Source organism: Panicum virgatum, chromosome 7K, assembly GCF_016808335.1.
Source record: "Panicum virgatum strain AP13 chromosome 7K, P.virgatum_v5, whole genome shotgun sequence".
NCBI classification, from domain to species: Eukaryota; Viridiplantae; Streptophyta; class Magnoliopsida; order Poales; family Poaceae; genus Panicum; species Panicum virgatum.
This window is the reverse complement of record NC_053142.1, coordinates 52128780-52149877: the sequence shown is the minus strand read 5'-3', so window position 1 is coordinate 52149877 and position 21098 is coordinate 52128780. Positions and strand designations below refer to the sequence as shown.

The 21098-nt window shown below is 49.8% G+C and overlaps 2 protein-coding genes across 2 annotated transcripts; one reads left to right on the top strand and one right to left on the bottom strand.

Moving 5' to 3' along the window:
- Positions 1 to 7716: 7716 nt before the first annotated feature.
- Positions 7717 to 9323, bottom strand: LOC120642167 (probable CCR4-associated factor 1 homolog 11). Its single transcript, XM_039918586.1, has one exon. The coding sequence runs from the start codon at positions 9095 to 9097 to the stop codon at positions 8222 to 8224; it is 876 nt and encodes a 291-aa protein (XP_039774520.1). The 5' UTR covers positions 9098 to 9323; the 3' UTR covers positions 7717 to 8221.
- Positions 9324 to 12649: 3326 nt separating this feature from the next.
- Positions 12650 to 19426, top strand: LOC120640396. The gene is made up of 3 exons (XM_039916224.1): positions 12650 to 12961; positions 16831 to 17501; positions 17582 to 19426. Exons 1-3 carry the CDS (start codon positions 12650 to 12652, stop codon positions 17589 to 17591), a joined length of 993 nt encoding a protein of 330 aa, XP_039772158.1. The 3' UTR covers positions 17592 to 19426.
- Positions 19427 to 21098: the final 1672 nt, after the last annotated feature.

Here is a 21098-nt window from a genome sequence, read left to right as displayed (position 1 = left end):
AGTCGAAACCGCGCTTGCGTTCACGCGCCTGCAGGCCTCTCAGGTATTCCCACCAAGTGTGTATCGGCGGCTGTCCTTGAAACGAGCAAGCACAGTCCATCCAGGACAGTATGTTCCAACAAATGACTTTAGCAAAGCTGCAGCTGATGAGCATGTGGTCGGCTGTTTCCGCCTCTTGATTGCATAGCCAACAAGTATCATGTGCGTCAAGATTGTGTCGCCGGCGACGATCCGCAGTCCACAGCCTTTGTTTCAGTGCAAGCCAAGTGAAGAATTTTACCCGCAGTGGCGCCCAACTCTTCCAGACCCAATGAGTGGCAGGGGTGCGGACAGTGCCGATGAACATCGCCCTATAAGCTGAAGAGGCGGTCGACTTGCAGTCCCACTTCCAGCGGAAATAGTCCGGTTCATCGTTGAGTGTGATCCAGGCCAGTGTGTGCCAAAGCCGGACGTAGTCCCTGATGGCTGCAATTGAAAGTCCCCCAGACCAGAGGAAGTTTCTTCGCAAGCTGTCGATCTCGTGGATGACCCAGCTAGGCAATTTGTCCAACATCATTAGATAAATAGGAAGTGCAGAGAGGGTGGACTTCACCAATACCAGCCTGCCGCTTCGATTCAACAATTTTCCTTGCCGTGCCGGCAGCTTGGCGCTGATTTTATCGATCAGCGGTCTGTATTGGCTCTTGGGCAGTGCCATCGTGGATAGTGGTACCCCCAGGTACTTGATCGAAAATTCGAGCACCTGGCAGGGTAGCACCGCAGGAAAGGCCTGAATTGCAGCATGTTCTCCGTATATGGGCGTGATCGAGCACTTATCCACATTGGTGACCAATCCAGACGCATCGCCGAAGAGTTGCAGGATGAACTTGATGGCTCGCGCTTCGTCAACAGATGGTGAGAGGAGAAGAATTGCATCATCCGCATAAAGGCTGCAGTGATGCCTGATGGCCGGCACACCAATGGGCTGCAACACCTCGTCATTTTGGGCTTTGACAAATAACCGGTTCAGAGTGTCCATAACGATGACGAACAGCATCGGCGATAAGGGGTCACCCTGACGCAGTCCATGGCGATGCTGAATCTGGGCTCCCGGCCTCCCATTTAGCAGAATACGTGTAGACGCGGTGGACAGTAGAAGAGAAATCCATCCCCGCTAATGGCAACCAAAACCCCAACCCTGCAGTACCTCGAGAAGGAATTGCCAGGAGACAGTGTCAAAGGCTTTCGAGATGTCCAGTTTTAGCAGCAGTTTTGGTATCTTTTTCTTCTTGATTAAGACCGCCGATCTCTGAACATACTTGAAGTTATCTAATATGTAACGTCCCTTTATGAATGCGCTCTGATTGCAAAGTACTAGGTCACTGATGTTCGCCGAGAGTCAATTCGCCAGTAGTTTTGCAAGGATTTTGGGGAAGCTGTGTAGCATGCTAATCGGCCTGAAGTCCTTTGCCTCCTTAGCGTCGGGTATCTTTGGAATCAGAGTGAGTAGTGCTCCATTGATGCACCTGAACCCGCGCGAGTCAATGTTGTAGAAGGCGTTGACGGCCCGCATGATGTCCTCCTTGATCACAGTCCAAGATGACTGATAGAATGCGGCTGTCATTCCATCCAGCCCAGGAGCCTTTTCAGGTTTGAGCTCCTTAATGACCCCCCAAACCTCCTCTTCAGTGAATGGTAGTTAAAGAGTCATCAAATTGCGTGGTGAGATCCCAATTGCTTCCAGATTCAGTATGCATGGCCGGTCACATTCATTTCCGAGCAGGTTGTCGAAGAAGTTGAACTGGACCATCGCCATGTTATCGCCGTAAACAAAATTGTCATCAGCAGAATCATGAAGTCGCGTGAAGTTATTTTTTCGCTGTCTACCATTTGCATGTAGATGGAAAAACCGTGTGCTGGCGTCTCCTTCTGCTAGGAAAAGAAGCCTTGAGCGCTGCCGAGCAATGGTGCGCTCAAGCGAGGAAAGGCCCAAGGTGAGCTTCTTCAGCTCTTTTCTAAAGTTAAACTCCTCCAAAGAAAGTTCTCTGAACTCCTGCGCCTGATCAAGTTTCAGGATAACTTCTCTAGCAATCAGGAGCTGCATTCAGACAGAGCCAATCTTTTTGCCGACCAGCTCTAAAGCTCCTTCGTCACATTCCTCAGCTTGCAATCAAGGCGATGGAATGGGTTTGTCACAGCGTCTGAACAGATCCAACCCCTGGACACCACGTCTAGAAATCCCTCGGGCTTCGGCCAAAAGGTTTCAAAGTGAAACCTGGGCTTGGACCGGATGTTAGTTTTTGTTAGGAGTAGCAGCAGGCAATGATCCGAGTCATCAGAGGAGAGTGCTTGCAAGAAGCAAAGAGGGTAGAGCTCTTCCCAGTCGACCGAGGTGAGTATCCGATCAAGTCTGACAAGAGTTGGATTAGTGCGTTCATTACTCCAAGTGTATGTTCGACCATGTAGGTGAATATCCCGGAGCTCGAGGGAGTCCACCAGCCTACGAAAGCGGTTCATGCTCCTTCTATTGATCTGTGCATTATTTTTGTCAGCTGGATCCAGGATCAAGTTGAAATCCCCAGCCACTGCCTAGGGTCCAGCGCATGCCGCCCTGATCGCTTCAAGCTCCTCAAGAAACAGTACTTTGTCATCGTCTTCTTGCGGACCATATACCGTCGTGAGCCACCAGGATGGCTCACCAGAACATGGAGAGATCTTTATCATAACCGAAAAACATCTTACGCTCACATCGGAGAAAGAAGCCACATCTTGGTGATAGGCAACCAAGGCACCTCCACGCGTGTCTGCGGCCGGCAGATACGTGAAATCTTTAAATTGAGAACCACACATGCATTGGATTACATCCACATCTACCATGCTCAGCTTAGTTTCTTGTAGATAGACAACGGACGCCCTAGTGTCTTGCAGAAGGACACGGACAACGTCTCGCTGGGCGCGCGTGTTCAACCCACGGACGTTCTAGGACAACAGGACGATTGGATCCATGAAATAGAATGCAACCAGAGGAGATGAGCCGAAAGGCCCAGAGCTGGACCGTTACAGCGAAGCGCCAGCAACAGGTCGCGGACAGCCTCATAATGGCCATCTTCCATTCTCTCTTTGTATAGCTGGTTATATGCTTGCCTGGAGTCGTTGCATGCAACCGCATCATCAGGCAGAACATTGAGTCTACACATGAGGATTACCTCAGCCCGTTTAGAGGAAGCAACGTTTGCGAGTGGGTGGTTAGCAAGACGCTCGCTCCGCTTTGGCAGCGTCAGCAAATCACTCGCAGCCGGTGTCGGCCGCCTGGTCGTCTTGGGCGGTTTGGGCATCAGTGGTGGGGGGACGGCGATTTCAACTTCCTGGCCGAAAGCACAAAGGCGAGTAGCTGGGCCATCCGGGCCCCCACGTCCGGAATCAGGATCAGAGCCCGGGTTAGGAAGAGTGTTGTCGTCCAGACCGTTGTGGGCCACAAGTTCCATGGAGCCCCCATCCGGCCCAGTCACCTCCGTTGGGGCGAGCCCCGGATCGACGAAAGTCTCCTCTGCGGGTGTTGCCGAAGCAGCCCACCCAACACAGTCCGTCTCCATTACAGGAAGTAACGGCGCAACGGTGTCAACCGGCGTGTCGACGCAGACGGCGGGGCGGTCAGCAGGCATGGGCGACTGGGACGTGTTTGTTGATGCAGGCACAACCGTCACACCCTCAAAAATAGCTGTCGATACCGTGCCCGTTACCTTCGCCAAGTGGACCACGCAGGCTTCAGATCGCATGGGGTCAAGCGACCGGTCGTAGTCCGTCTCCCTCCAAAGGCCGAGAACGAGCTCCTCAGCCTTATCGACAACAGACGTCCTGTCCGGCACAGATGCAGCAGAGACAAGGGATGGGGCAGCGTTGGGGGAGGTGTCCACCCAGGTCGCGGGGGACCGCTGACCCAGCCGGCAGGCTCCATTTGTCTTCTCCTTCCTGTTGGCAACCAAAGGAGGAAAGTTCTTCTGGTGGCCCGGCTCAGTGTGGATGTTGGCAGGAGTCTTCTTTGGGATCACGTGCCCAGACCGGTCGGGACCATCCCCACCATGGCCCACCGGGTTCCGTGCCCAATCAATGGTGCCGTCACCAGAACAGTTGCCGCCAAAGTGGCTGCCGCCGCCGTTGGTGCGGCCACCACCGTCGCGACGAGGAAAGGCAGAGATCCTGGGGCTACCCGCCGAACCGCGACGGAACCCATAGGAGCAGTCAGGGTTGCCGTCGGGACCGTTGTTGCCATCATCAGAAGGGGAGGACTCGCCGAAGGAAGATGGGGATCACGGCGTGAAGTCGAAGATGCGCCGAAGATGGAGTTCCACCGGGTAGTCGAGGACGCGCTTCTCCCGGAGGTACGGTGTAAGATTGCCGAAGATGCATTGATTGGTGGGGTTGGAGTACACAACCGGAAGCTCCGCCTCCGCAATCAAGAGTCTCTTGGCTGTCGGGATGAATGCCAGATTCAACGTCCAGGCGGTCACCTTGTACGTTGACATGTCAGCCTTGCTTGAAGTCGCCTCATCAAGGCGTTCGATCCAGCATTGTGGAGCGAGAAGCTTGCTCACAGTGTCCAGATCCCAGGCGTGCACCGGAACTCCGTCCACTTCAATGACAACCTTGTGATACAACAAAATGGGCTCAGCATTCACCAGCCTCGTCCACGACTTTAGGGAGAGGTAAGTGGTGGCGAGTGGAATCGGGCTGGCCGCAAGAACGCGATCCCTGGTCGCCTGCGTAGTGCATTGGATGAGGAAGCTGTTCTGATGGAAAGGCTTGATGGAGAGCTCAGTTTCCGGCACGCTGTTGTACCCCACGATGAACCACAGGACATCAGCCACGCAGGTGCCATGCGAGGCGTTGCCCACCTGACCGATCAGAGCCAGCCTGAGGTGGACCTCCTCCGCCGCCATAGCATCGCTGCGCTCAATGTAGCAGCATTCCGGTTTTGGCTGGGAAAGATCCCCAGCCAGACCCGTCGAACCCGCTCGAGCAGCAGTAGCGGTGCCAGCCGGTGGCGGCGAAGGTGTGCGACTCGGAGCGTCGGATGCCGCCGGAGTTGGCGGCCCGTCATCTCCCCTGGTGAAGAACTGGCGACGTGGCTCAGCGCGATAGGAGGCACCCGCCACGCGAGCTGAAGTTGCCATTGCGCGAGCAGGACGCCTGCAGTCACGCGTGAGGTGGCAGAAACCGTGGCAGCGGAGACAACGCCGGGGGAGTCGGCAAGTGGCGACGCGGTGGTTGTAGGAGAGGCAGTTGAGTCATCTGTCCGCCAACTCCGGAGGGATGCGGTGATGGGTAGCACTAGTGTTAGTGACGGCGAGGTGGCGCGTGCGGCGAGCAGTTCGAGGGAGCACCTCCTGGAACCCCTCAGCGTCGACCCGGGGCCGGCGACGGCCACCGTCGGTCGTGGTAGCAGGGGCGGCGCGGTCGTCGACCACACGGACAGGTGGTGCCCTGCGCTGACGAACGCGGCGGGAAGGTCACTTACGCTGGCGGCGAGAGGGTTCTGGAGCAGGCTCCGGACGGGCGGCGCAGTCTCGAGACCCGGCGGAGGGACGGAGGGGGCATGAATCGGGCTCGGCGGCTAGCGACAGACGGCGTCTCGGTAGGTCGCCGGGCGGGGAGTCGTCGTGCGTGGGGAGGGGGAAGGAGTGAACTCGTAGTCGACCATCTCCTCGTCGCTTGCATCCGCCCAGCGCTCACCTAGGGGGAGGACCCGGGGAATAAGGGACGAGCCGCCGCCGACAGCGGAGAGGGCGGCGCCGGGCGCGGCTCGGCGCGGGTTGGTGTCGCCGCGGAGGACGAGGGCGGTGGAGTGGGCGACGGATCTAGCGGCGCGGGTGCCGGGGAGGTGGGAGCCGGCGCAGCCATGGCGGCCAACCCAGGGCAGGGGCGTCAGCAGGGAGGTGGACGCCGGGGCCGGAGCGGCTATCGGCGGTGGGGGCTGTGGCCGCCGGGACCGTGGGTGGTCACCGGCGGGGTGTAGCTCTCCCAGCTAGAGAGAGCGCTCTCTGCCTGCTCGGCCGGCAAGAGGAAGAGTTGGAAGGTCAAAAATAAACTTTTTTTCAAATAAAAATGTATGCAAACCCAGTGCCTGGTGTTGGTGACTTCACTTCTTTTCACGCAGGACAGTGGCAAAAAAATCCACTCCCGTTTGAGAGAGCAAAGATCATCTCGATCCAGGATTCCACATACTGACATGCATGCTGGTTTTGCTTTACTGGTGCCGTTCCAACACGACTCCTATCCTGTGCAGACCTGAATGGTGCCGGTGCGGACAAAAGAAAAGGGACAAGTTGCATATCCGATCCGCTATGCATTCACCAATCACCATGTCAAAACCTCGCTCCATGCTCAAAATGACACCCGAGAGTCGAGTCCTAAAATATAATTTTGTGTAAACATCAACTACTATTTGGATTGGTCATCACACAAAATGCTGGTAATGGTAGCAGAAACAAAGGAGAGAGACAGTGCTAGTGTTTATTTTTGTTATAGAATACGTACTCGTTTCAGTTGTTTTGTGAGAATAAACTAGTGGCGGGTGTGGTGTGACAGTCCTTTCCTGGGCGAGAATGAAATGGAAATCCAGGTCCATAATACTCCTACTTGCGTGTACTACTAAATTAGCAGCAGTAGTAGTAAATTAAAGTAGTGCGGAATTAGGTCATGTTTGGCAGTGCTCCAAAAAGAGCTCCACTCCGGCTCCATGCGGAGCCCTGCCAAACCGGGTGCGGGGAGGCGGCTCCATCGGAGGAGCCCCTTGAAACCCGCTCTCTAGAGCCCATTGACGGGGGCGGAGCCACATTTTTGTGGCTTCGCGCGGCTCCGTGGAGCTCCGCTCGTGGCATGCCCCCTTTTGCCCCTGCGCGCGCAGCTCGTGGCGGCGGCCGGCAGGAGGAGGCGCGGCGGCGACCGGCAGGAGGAGGCGCACGGGCGGAGGCAGCGGTTGCAGGGGCCAGCAGGGCTCCGGGTGTAGAGACGGATGGGATCCCGCGGCGGCGGCAGGCGGAAGCTCGAGCGCGGCGGCCGGTGGGGCTACGGGTGCAGGGGCAGGACCTTGCAGCGGCGACCGGCGGAAGGAGGAGGCGCAGTCGGAGGGCAGGCAGGAGGGGCGGCGGAGCTGGAGGTGGAAGGAGACAGGGATGGGGAGGTCGGCCGAATGGATAAGGAGGTGAGGAGGAAAAAATAAAGGGAGAGAAAAAAAGAAAAAGGAAGAGGAAAAGAAAAGGAGAGAAGAGAAAAGGAAAAAAAGAAAAAAGGAAAAGGAAAATAAAGGAAGGACAATTTAGATATTTTACAATCTCATTCCAACAGGTGAAGCTGTTTTGCCAAATGGTTTGCAAAACGGCTTCAGCTCCACCAGAGAAGCCGCTCCACTTGAGGAGCCGGAGTTGTTTTTTAATGAGCCGGAGCTCTGCCAAACAAGTCCTTAGTTGTGCCCTCTTCTTTTCCGCCTGCCCAAGTCAGTCACCGGCTGGCGTTGGCTACCAAATAATAGTAATTTTGTTTTTTGAACGAACCAAATAATATGAGGAATTTTAATCTTATTATTAGTCTTTTCTTTTGTATATGATATGATGAAGCAAGTGTCGCTGGCTGAATAATCGGACTCAAAAGTATACTGTCTGCCCCTTGGCACTCTCCCCACTTCCTTGATTGAGACAAACCATTTGGTGTTCACCACACCAGCAGTCGAAGAATAGTATCAAGGCCGACGTGCTCCATCCGTTTACACAGCTGTTGCAGGCGGGGTTTTTCTCCATTGACTCGCCAAGTCACGCTGCTGCTGCCTGCTGGTGGCACGCGCTCCAGCAGACAGTACAGACCAGTCCAGGGGATAGCCTTTTCCCCCCACCCGACGCGTTCAAAGTTCAAACATTCCACGCGGCACGGAGGCAAGGCCTGGCTGCCGGTCAAACGCCAACGGCACTAGTGCTGCACTGCACTGCATGTGCTTCACAAATTGGACGGCCTTGCACTAGTAGTACAGGAGAATGGTAGAATTCAAATGCACCTGCTGCAGCTTCATGTCCCTGTTTTCGGCGAAACATCCGGCAACCAGATTTTTATAACCAATCAACGAACTTGGTGTTAATTTAATTTAATTATTGTCCCTCCCGATCGAAGAGGAGAGGAGCAATTGATTGAGTTGAGCTGCTCTGTAGTCTTCTGTACAAGAAAAGAAAGACAAGCAAGCTGCTGGTGGTGTATCTCATCTGATGAGCTTGCTGGCGTCCTCCTCCAGTCCGAAGAGCACGCCGGCGCAGAGGTGCTGCAGGCTGCCTTCCTTTGCGAAGTAGAGGCTCTTGATCCGCCTGAACGTGTCCCAGGTGAGCACGCTGTCGGAGGCCGCCTGGTGGCACCGCCCCGCCGCGCGCTGCACCTGGAGCGCGGCGGCGACGCGCTCCAGGCCGCCGTGGAGGGCTCCGGCGCAGAAGCGCATCATGTGCTTGACGTCGTAGACCTCGGGGCCGAAGTAGACGCGCACCAAGTTGAGGAAGTCGGGCAGCGACCTCGGCAGCTTGCGGCCCATGAGGAGCTTGACGAGGTAGGCGAAGTCGTAGGCGGAGTGGAAGGTGACCCAGGCCACGTCCGGGTTGCAGACGAGGCCCGAGGACATGAGCAGCGCGGCGAGGGCGCGCGCGCTGACGCCCCTGGCGCGGTGCGCGGCGAGGTCGAGGCCGCTGGCGGCGAGGAGGGCGACCGAGTCGGGGGCGTGGCGGTGGAGGCGCGGGTCGAACTCGCGGAGGTTGATCTGGAAGGCGAGGGCGGGCGGGGCGGTGGGGGAGGCGGCCAAGGTGAGGCCGACCTGGATGAGGTGGAGCGCGTCGACGTTGGCCTTGATGAGGGCGTAGCGCTCGGCGGGGGTCATGGCGGCGGGGTGCTTGGCGTTGCCGGGGCGGTGGATGACGCCCGGGAACTCGGTGTCCATGGACACGTAGGGGAAGTGCTCGATGGCGGCGCGGATGAGCGTGAACTCGCGGTCCACGTTGTCCGCCCAGACCTCCTGGATCTGCAGCTTATGGTCGTGGTGCAGCTGCTGCTTCGGCCTCCAGCCGGCGGCGGTGGCGAAATCCTGGGAAGGCATCTCCTTGATTCTTCTTCTTCTTAATTCTGTTTGATTTGATCCCGTCGGGAGGATTACTGTTGGATGCAATTGCCGCCGAATAATAGAATACTAGAATAGCAAGAGATTTTGAGATGGTGGGTGGGTGAGGTAGGGAATTCCACGGCGACTCGTGGCCGGGTAGGGTTTTATAGGATGGGATGGGGATCCGACGGCGATGGGAGGGAACGGGGCAGGAGGGTTCGGTTCTCGCGGGGAAGGATTATAAAGGAAGGCGGCGGGTGCGCGGAGATCCGTGCGGCGACCGGGGCACGACGCGTTTTTGGCGTGCGGTCGACCAGCAAGGAAAGGAGGATTGTTTAAAGGCAGAGGCAGGCATGATTGGGTTGACTGACCAGACCAGAGCAGCACAACCCCTTTGTTTCCTTTTTACTCCGTAGAGTATATCAGTTTTTTTTTCTTTTCTTTTTGTTGGACGGCACGGCACACCTGGAAACCTGGACTCGCACTGCCAAGAGTTGAATGGAGGTCGACTGGGTCTGCACTAGAAAAATACGGCCTGTATTCAAGTTGCGCTGCGGCCACCTGGAATTTGGCAATGTTTTTGCTTTTGGAGGCAAGTAGCGGTGCTCTAGAAGCAACAGGATGGATGTTTCAACTGTGGAGGACGCCAATCGCCAAATAAAACATGCAAAATATAATCTTGGACAAGCAAGCGATCTACTAATAAGTAATTCGTACGGGCGCCCTTCCCTTTGGATAACGAGTAGTAGTACGCAGTGCGGCTGGGGGGGCATCGCATCTGCACCTGGACACGCCGGGCCAAGTGTGCAATGCAAAGCTAGTGGGGCGCAAGCGGCCGGGAACCGAGGCCACCGCAATTGACCCGGTCCGCGTCGACTGCTGAAGGCCATCCCCTCAGCTCCGGTCTTGAGTGCAACTGTTTTCACTAGAAAGTCGCATCAAAATTTTCACTAGGAAAATGTTTTTCCTTATATTCCGGCACAAAATAAATCTCATCGCCAGTGGCGGCTCGTACGGGACAACCATACAGCTGCCGTGCCGCCCGGTTGCGGTTGGCACCAGATTTTTCAAGTTGGGTATTCAAAGCAGAGTCTACACATATTTTCAACTCTTATCAATTACGGACTTCACTAGACGAGTGAACATATGTTGTTTCAGTGTTTCTTCTCATTGCAAGTTTGGTGGGAAATTCTGCAGCACCTGGTGGTCGCTTCTGCGACAGCAACTACCAGGCTACAAGAGGAAGGGGTTCGACGCCCTTTTCGCGCTAATTACCTAGCATCTTTGGAAGGAGAGGAATGCCCGCGTGTTCAGAGGCGCTGCAGCTAGTGTCAACCTGGTCATCCATATGATCAGACAGGAAGGCTTATGCTGGATCGACCCTTGTGCACGTGAGTTACGCCTCAACGCTTGTTCCTTTTGGTTGTGTAACATAAGCGTTTGTGTGAGTGATTGTGTGGCGAGTCAGCTCGCGTTGTATGAAAATTTTTATTCTTTTTCTTAATACAAAGATGTGCAGCTCTCCTGCGTATTCGATAAAAAAGTTTATCAATTAATTTCTTCTTCAATTTACAAAGTTTACAATATGCCGTAACGATGCAACTAAATAAATAAATTAAGCTAGAAAAATGAGAAAAATAAAATTTTGCTCACTTCGTACTCCATCTGCTGCTGGATGCTGTCTTGCCGCCCTGACGTCCTTGTGCCTACGCTGCTCGCAGCAGCCCTCAAGAGGCTCAACTCTAAAATCTTGGCTGCTCTCACCGTCATCGATAGATGTTGACTTAAATCAATTTTGGGGATGAGCTCCGTGAAGGAGTTGAGAGAGACACGCTGCACTCTTTGGATGAGGTTTCGGAGTGGCTGGCAGTGGACTGGCTTGAAGAGACTGTTAGATTGATATTATACTTTCCGTTGAATTCTAACTCAAGAAATGGAGTATTTAGCCTAATACTTATGCATATATTTGAGATATATTGAACTTTTGCAAGGAAAAATTAGGTATTCGGCCTGGATGCACACGAAAGCCACTGCGTACGTACCTGACCAAGCGATCAGGGCAGAGCAGGCAAGTGAGTGAAAACTGCAATTCCAAGTGCAATCAATATCATAGATAGATGCGAAAGGGCTTGTAACCTGGTGGTTATAAGAGCCTCGATAACATCTGAGGTCTTGGGTTCGACTCTCTATGGAAGCGAATATTTTGAGATTTAACGGCATTGTGCATTCAGTGATATGCTCATAGGGATAGGATTGCGTCCGTGTATTCATAGGGGTGTGAGTGTGCATGCGTTATGAGTGTCTTAGTTGTACTGTGTAATCTCAAAAAAAATCATAGATAGATAATAGTGAAAGGATCTTAAATCCCGTGATGTCGCCTAGAGGGGGAGTGTGAATAGGCGTTTAAAAGCTAATCCTGCAGTTTAAAACACTTAACACAGTTGTCAGTTACTGACCGGTCAGGCAGACCGGTCAGACCGGTCCAACACTTAACACGACAACAAAAACTCCAACCGGTTAGACCGGTGTGGAAGACCGGTCAGACCGGTCCAATGCAGAAACTACACACAAATTAAGTTATTTCCCTCTTTACGAGCTCTAGCAGGTATACAACTGATTGTATTGCTTCTGTAGATGTCAGTGAATATATTCCACAACCCTGCACACACAGAAACAGCACAATCGAGTAGATCGAAGTGGAAGCACAAATAATGCTAGAGCACAAAGTGTGAGGCAAACCAAATGATGATGATGCAGAAGAGACACAGTGATTTGTTTCACCGAAATTCAGATTCACCACGTTCACCACGTGTGAATTCTACTCTCCGTTGAGGAAGCTTATGGCGACCACACGGTCAAGCTATCTCCTTCTTTCCACTATATGACTATGTGTCCTTGTGGCACACAATCGCTGCTGCAATAAACTTGCCGCTGCTCACCACAAGCTTGGGTGCTAGCCGGCGACGCCTAGTCGTCTTGGAGGCTTCACCTCCAAGAGTAACAAATACTTCAAACAAGTTGGCTGACGCAACCACAAGTGCTCAAGCTATGGCTTATACTCTCACTGCTCAAATGCTCTCTTAGCAAAGGTTTCACTCAACCCGACTCAGGGATCTAATCTTGATTCACTCAAATCTCACAAAGAGAGGTTGGGGGGGACTTCTCAAGTGCTTTCACGGCTCAGAGATGGCTCTGGAATGTAATGGCATCAGCACCCACGAATGGGTGAGGGTGTGGGGTATAAATACCCCTCTCTCATAAACTAGTCATTGCTCTGTCAGAGTTAGACCGGTCCCCCAGACCGGTCGGTTTGAAATTACTAGTCGTTGGACTCAGACCGGTCAGACCGGTCGGCTTGACCGGTCAGACCGGTCACAGTAGGTTTTCTGCTCTCAAGTGTTTCTCTCTGATTTTTCTCACATGGGATAGCTATGAGCACTTTTAGTAATGTCAAACCACTGATGTTGCATCCCCCTTGATAGTACGATATCCTATACTCAAAATCACATAAAATGACATACACAACACTTGAGTTTTTATATCTTGAGGATGGGGGATGGGCGGACGGAGGAGGTCGACGACGAGCTGGAAGCGACGCTAATGGCGTGCGGCATTCTGTCCGTGAGCAGGGGGTATGTGCCCTGTTATAGCGAGCCAAGGGAGGGGATGGAGCTACTGGAGGGGCTGGGGGTGTCGGTGGCGCGCGGCATTGAAGGCCGGCCGCGGGCAGTGTCTCGGGCAGGCGCGTGCGCCATGGCGTGCTCGTTTGTTGCCACGGCAGCGTCGCGGAGCGCCATCGAAGCCGAGCAGGGGCGCAGCGAGGAGGAGGCGTGCTGCAGCAATGATGGGATGGGAGGGAAGGTCAGCGGGGCGTGCAAGAGAGGCACTCATGGCCGGGCAGTACTCGCCGGGACGGCGCAGCGAGCTGCGGCAGGCCTAGCGCCGCTAGCTCTGCTGTAGGCAGGGAAAATAGAGGAGGGAGAGAGAAGAAGAAGAGAGAGATGAGGGTCAACCAAAGTTTGACTCAAAATGATTCAAATTTTTATATTGAAACTCGAAAAACGGTGAACATCAAAGTTGTAGGAAATTCGAAGATTTACAACTTTCGTGTTGGGCAAAATTTCATTCGAGTTATGGTTTAAAAATTATTTTGAATTTCCAAAAACCGTGATTCGAATGACTTATCATTTTATGTGCAAAATTTTGTTTTCTCCCCTAGATTCCAACTAGTCATTTGTTAATTAAGATAAGGGAAAGGTCCCTACTCAATTTCATAGGCACGAGTGGATTGATTTGAAAATTAAAGCAATGTATATGTCACTGCACGCGTACATTTGCACATATGCACATATACATATACGTATGTGAAAAGCCTGATGTAATTAACTTGGTCTTTAAATGTTAATTGCATGTTTAAAACAGTGCTAAACCCCAGAGGTGTTACAAGTATTTGTTCCCAGTTTCTGAAATTATGTATTTATCATTAAAAAGTGCTTTTAAAAAATTATTGTACAAATATAGGTAAGTGTGGTCTTGTTTTGAAGATCTTGTCATAAGAAAGATAATGGTACAATCCAAAATTAATTTGGATGCTCGGCTTAAGAGTTATAGTTTTTTTTTCAATTCCGGTTTTGCATGCATGTGGATGATGTTAGCATTTTGTCTACTTTTGCATGTATGGACAGATTGTCTCGGGAAAACATAAGCAATAGTTAAATGGGCTACCCAAAGCGTCCACTTCAGGTGATAGTTTGCAAAATCTTTAACAATCGAAAGTTGGGTTATTCCCCGAGCTCACATTGGGCCACGACATCAAATTTCTCGGTTGCCATCAGATGCACATCGGACGTCCCATTCAGCAGCCCTGGATAAACAACCTTCGCCCTTCCCAACGAGTCTGGAATCCTCCTTCCACGTCCGCCTTCTCCTCCTTGTGGCCGTGTCCTCACCTCACCGCATTATCCTCGACGGCCTCCTCCCCGCCTGCTACCTCTCCAAGCATCCGGTCACCTCACATACCTAGGCGCCGCCCCCGCCTCGAGTGAAGGGACATGCCGCCTCGAGCGCGAGCGCGGCTGCGGGACCGGGTCAGAGTCTGCCCGGTGACCAAGCGAAGCACGAGCCGCGGCCCAAATGCGGCAGCTGCCGGCGCCTCAAGACCAAGGCCCAGTCTAGGCCAGATGGAGGCGCGATGCCGGGCTCGCCGCCTACAGAGAACCGGTGACTCGATGCGCTTGCCCGGTGGTAGGCGCCGCGCTGCGGCGACCCGACGAACAGCTCGTCCATTGAGGCTCCTCCTCATTCATTTCCTTCCATCGGTCGACCATGGGACGAGAAGGTCTCAGATTGCCGGTAGGAAAAGATTGGAGATTATAGCTAAGAGGGAGGCGATTGGGCAATCTGGTGGAAGCTAGTCTTTCATTCCTTCCTCTGCAGGCTCTGCTATGCTCTGCTCGCCCTCTATCAGCTGGTGCACACCAAGTGCTCGATAAAATTGTCTGTGAGACGGATCTTGCATCTTGAGCTGCTCTTTTTCATAGGCACTGTCATATGCTGCTCTGGGAAACATAGCCTAAGCAACTACCCAATCTAGATTCTGTAAATCCAGGGGATTCCAAACTAGGCAACTCTATTCATACATGGTATTTCTAAATACTCGTATTTAATTTATTTATCTTTGAACTTACCGGTGGACGCAACACCTGTTAAAAAAATTGTTTTACCAAATGAAGATCAGACTCATGTAGCTTTTGAAGAAAAGAATCAGTTACAGCTGAATGACATAGATCTTTTCACTCAAAAGGTACATATTGAGAACTTCATTAACATGTACTATTTCCATCTTATATATCGTATCCAAGCCTATGATCTTAAAGTACTTTATCTTAGAGGATAAACGATATGAGTGCACTATAACAATCATAGGAATAATAGAGAAACAACATTGGTGCTATCGTGCTTGTCGCATATGCTCATAAAAAATAATATCAACATCTGATGGGTTCCAGTGTACAAAGGATGGAGGCTGCCCTTCAAAACAATTTGAATGGAAGTAAGAACTACTAAACCTAGATAAAACAGTACTTATTTCACCACTCTACTAAATTAAAATAATCAAATAAATACTTGCAATGTTTCATGTACAGGTACAAAATACCATTTATAATAATGCAGATGGCACATATACTCTTGAGTTCATCATGTTCGAAAGAAGAGCTACTGAACTTATTGGTAAAAGTGCTGAAACATTAAGGAAAAACAATGACCCGGATATAATTCCAAGTGACATTTCACAATGGATTGGCCACGAGTTCACATTTGTCGTAAGGATTCTATATAAAAATTAAAAGAATATGAGGACTGAACATTCATCATTTGAAATTCTGTTGATAAAAGATCGTCATGGAAAGCAGGCAGTACTCCCATTGTTAAACACTCAATCATCAGCACAAGAAGCAGGAACATCAGCACAAAATATAAAATCGTCAGAACTAGCATATTATTGCACAACTAATTAATATTAGAGAACTAAAAAAATGATAAGCTGATTATTCGAAACAAGATCTTTTACTTTTGCATATTGCTACTTCAAAGATTGAAGAGGAATTCATATAAAACTTTGCTGCCAATATTAAATTGCTGAATTTTCTGCATTCCATACTAAAAATATCACATTTCAGCTTAGACTTTGTAAACTTAGTTGCCACAATCCTGTACTCTATTTTTTACATATATTGTTTCAACAGTGCCTTCTCTTTTTTTTCCAGATATTGGCCATGTGACAACTATTTTGGTGCTTATGAAATATATTATACTTTTGCAAAATATATTACACAACTACCTTTTGTGGCTTCCTGTATGACAGCCAAACACAACTCATACCCACAATATTTTTGCAGTGGCTCTCATTTTGCTGTATATAATGCCACTCTCCTTACTGTTCCTTCAAAGTGGGGTTCTGTCATATTTGCAACACTAAATGTGCCTCTTATGAAATATATTTATATATTATATATAGAACCATGAACTACTATGAACACTGATATATACTCAGCATAGTATATATCGGTGTTCACACTATGAACTACTGTTTTGGTGATATTTCATAAGTTGGATGTCATGTTCAGCAGAGGCGACAACGTAAGCTGACGCCTGGCCACTTCTTTTCAGACAGCACAACCTCAGAATTATAATGCGCATTCAATTGGTTTCGCTTACGGCACTCTCTTACAATCATTTTCAAAATACACTGTATTCGGACATTTGCAGGCAAAAGACAGAAACAAGCTCTGTCATCTATATAAACAAATGGACCAGCAATGGCCCAGCGCGGCAACGCCGCACGTCCTTTCTAGTCATCGCCTAAAGCTATGTATAACCGCCCCTGCAAGGGCGCGTGGAGGAGTGGACCACGTGCACAGACTATGATCTGTCACATAACAAGTCAACAACGTTTCCGTGTAGCACTATGATAACTATGGGGAAAAAGCCGGCGGTGTAGCACTAGGATAATCATGGGAAAAAGACCGGCGGCCTGCTGGGCTCAATAGTTGCGCGCTAGCCTGTAGCGCGACAGGTCGTCATTTAGTTTTTTCCTGGCCGCCGCAACGAACGCGCGTGTGCACAAATAACAAATTCTTCCTCAACATGCAATGCATGCGCCCAGGCGGCCCAACCGTCCTCATACCAATTTCTATATATTATTCCGACTGGGCTCCGTGAGCTCGCAGGCTATCCACGTCAGAAAAAATTGGACCGTCCCTACGATTTCTGATGGCATCGATCGATTCACCGCATCTACGACTCCCGTTTCACCTCACCCGTCACCCCATCCGTCCTTCGCTATTACGGTAAAAAATATCCCCGCTTCCAGACCTTTCTTCTCCCCTGGTGGACAGCCGGCGCTAGTAGCGGGAGGACACGGCGTTGGCAAGGTGGCGCCGGCGTCGGCCCGCCGCCAGACCAGGCGCCAGCTCGCAGCCGCCCTCGTCGTGGCCGCCCGTCAACCCGCCTCCTCTGCGCGTCTCCGCATCGTCTCGCCGTCCCCCGTGCGCCCGCGGCATGCCCTCGTCGTGGCCGCCCGCCAGCTCGCCTCCTCCTCCACGCGTTGCCTCGCCGTCCCCCGTGGAGTCGTCCGGCTGCGGCGCGCTCAAGAGGCTGAGGCTCGCCTGTCTGACGTGCCTCTCACCACGCCCTTCACCATCACATCCTTGCGCCTCGAGACAGTCTCCAACATCACCACGTCAAGCTCCGCAGCAGCGCCGTTGGCTAAGGGGAGGTTGACCTCCACCTTCCACCCGGCTCCTGGGAGGATTGAGGGCACGCACCGGCTTGCGAGTGGCCAGCCGTGGCCATGGCTGACCCTGGGAATTCCAACGCAATGTGAGCTCGCTTCTTCCCGGTACGACCCTTGAGCACCACCTCCCCAATTCCCCCTCTCCCATTCTTGCTGCTGATGCATCTCACTTCCGTCTTCTTCAGTGAGTACTGAATGGCGGTTGTGATTCTACATATACGTATACGCTGTCCTCCTGTGCCTCCTGCACCCCTTATGATTCAAGTACATACACCTTGGCAGCAACTTCCAAAGTGTTCGACAGAATGCTTATGAGGAGGTCAACATGAAGATATTAGTTGTTTCATCTGCCCGTAGTGCTCTAACCACATAAACAACGGGCCTACCTGCCTGGTTAGAATTTTCCCTGTACTTTGACTGGTTGTTGGTTCGATCTATATGATTTACAACTTTAATACTTAATTGCTTATGCTCTACTACTTCCAGTGGACTGAAGTTAATAAATGAGAACTAATTTGTATTGCCACAGGACCATTCATCTAGGCACAAAATTCTTTTCTACTTCGCCTCCTATTGACCTCTGTGCTTTAGTTTCCTTTTCCCATGGGTGGACAGAAGATTGACCCAGTGTGGAGTGGTTTGATTTGGGAGAGGAGCAATTCGATGGGAACGGGGCTGGCACTGGCAGTCTAGCAAGCCAGTAGCTCAATGCTTGCATCCTGCAGTGTAGCCACAAAATTTATGGACGTTTCTTGCTTTGAGGGGAAACAATTTTGAAGGTGATGCATTAAATGCGAAGCAAAGTTGAATAATGCCCCGAACCAATACTTTTTTACATTAATTGTTTATTGTTATGGTGAAAAGGAAATATAAAACATAGTTGACTAATGCTCTGTTCTTTAGAGTTGCAGGCCTTGAATAGTTGTCTCATGATCAAAACATATGGTGGCCTGAACCAACAATGACTTCCTGTATGTTCCAGCATTGGACAATATATGGTCACGTTTATAATTTTTACTACTGGTGGGAAGTATGTTCATAATTTTTTTAAGAGCTAGAGGAGTTGGCTTAGTTCAAGGTATTGGCTGCACCAGCACTCTTAAGTTCTTTTTTAAACTTGAACACATATTCAGATGAAATACTTAGGTATCCATACATGTTAAAAGAATCATTATTATATATGTTGATGCTTAAGGGCTATACAGCTAGATTGTTTACTGCAACTTGCAACTGTATTTATTTTTGCTAAACCAGCGTGTAGTTCCTACCTGCATCCTACTAGCTCCATTGACTCATCATTTTTCCACCTAATTTTTAGGTATGTTATATTTACTCATTAGCATTTGATTACTTAAATAATATACTCCTAATAACCATTTTGCTACTGATAACACATGTTTTCCCAATGACAAATCTTGCAGGAATCCTGATTTCAAGGTACATTCCTAACTCTATCAGGGTCCAAAACTCTCTTCTATTACAGCTTCTACTGCCAATTGCAGTATTTTTTTATCAACATTATGCAAGTAACCTGGCACAACATTGCACCTGTTCCGAACAATCTTTGGTCTCAAATCACAAAGTGTTATTCACAGCAAGAACATCCAATAACTGAATCTCAGTAGAGCAAGAAAGCAATTATTTGTTGCAGGGACCTAATTTGCAGGTGCAATTCTGGCTCAGCAGCTGTCACGTCATTAAATAGAAAGGTTTATATTTTTTAAATCTTGTGTGGTTACTATAGTACTAATAGTTTTTAAGTTCAAAACCCTGCAGGACATCTACGTCTATATTGGGAAGGTCACTCCTCTCGGACCACCACAAATTAGGTTATGCTAAATTTCAAAGTAGCTTAAACTATGTAGTTGATAGTTACTACTCCCTAGGCAAAATGTAAAATAATAAAATTTCCTTGTATTAACCATAAATTTGGCCTGATGTTTTTATGTTCCCCGATAAATAATATGAATGTAATAATGTTACAAGTTCCAGTATTTAGATTGCAACTTTATTATCACTTACAGAGCTTACATATATTTAACTAGATTTTCTATTTCATGAAATTCTAAATAATAAAATAGATACAAAGCAAATATGAGTGCGCGCCTAGAGTGCTATTTTCCTACATCTTTAACTCCAATCTTTCGGTTTCTCTTTTCACTGTCAAATGTGAAAAAAAAAATACCATTCCTATAAATGCACGACTCCTGTGAAAAAAAACTTCTCTTACCATGATAATTACCTCCAGTAATTCAATGAAATTATGAGCGCGCGCAACGCGCGCGCAATCCACTAGTAATAATGCAGACTAGCTCAACCCAACCACATTCATCCCCTTTCTTTTATTAGATCGTTTCCACATGCACACGCTCTTGCTCTTGCTCTTAGTAGCACACGCTGGGTTACTGCTCTTGCTCTTAGTAGCACACGCTCAACATGCGCGCATGCAGGCGTCTATTCCTTTCTCCATCAGTTCCAGTCATCAAACTATATATATCAGAGTAGCACGTGTACACACCAAGCAAAGCACAAATCAAGCACGTGCACACAAGAGCAAGTATGAACTTATCTCTACTGTCCATGTTGCTCCCCCTGGCTCATAGCCGGCAGAGCCACCGCAATCCCAGAGGGAGCCCCCATTTCTATCTGCATGCCCAATCAACGTGCGCACTGCCGTTCCCTACCAAAACGCTCCCGAGAGTTCAAGGGAGGTCGACTGGGTCTGCACTAAAAAAAATACTGTATATATTCAAGTTTGTGTGTGGTACCGTACCCTTGGTTATTTTATTTGTTGTCAAGGCAACGGAAAGGTGCCTTGAATTCTAACTTGGCAAAATAGATGTTTTGGTCCCTCAACTTTGATTGAAGGGTCAATTTCATCCCTCAACTTTCATATAGGCTAATACAGAACTTCAACTTTCATTTTTGGGCCAAATTCATCCTTATGCTATATTATACTCCATAATAACATGAGATTTATGCAAAAAGTCCTCTCTACCCTTGTCTCCTTCCCCTTCTAAATTACTCAACAATTTATTATTACTAAAAAATATTTAGCCAATGCAAGCAAATTAGTGTAGTGGCATGAGCATCAGTGCGTTTAGAAGCCGAACATCACAAGTGTTAAATTTGTGGCATAGATGTTTATTTATCCTTGCATCGCATTGTATTGTGGGCGCATGAAGAGTGAAAATTAAAAGGAGGGGAAGAAGAAGCTAATGGTAAAAAAGACTTTTTGCATTTATATAATGTTATTATGGAGTATAATATCAGCATAAGGATGGATATGACTCTAAAATAAAAGTTGAGGGACAAATTTGAGCCTTGCAATAAAGTTGAGGGACGAACTTGACTATTTTGCCTTCTAACTAACTTGTTTGGCAAATGTTTTCATTAGTACGACGAATGGAACGTTGTTGCTTTCGGAGGCAAGTGGCAGTGCTCTAGAACTCGTACCCTCTTGTCTCTTCACCGTGGCAATAATGCAAAGCATTAATTATACTAGCAAAGCTAGGGGGGCCGTGCCGAACGCAGCAGCGCAAACGGCCGGGAAAATCTGATCGTGCGTCGTGGTAGTGTGAGGCAGGAGGCAGCAAAAGAGCAGAAAATCTGATCGCCGGTGGCGGCACGTACGGACAAGCATAGCATAGCTTTTTTTTTAGAGGGGGCAATAAATTAAAGCAGCACACGCTCAGCACCCAA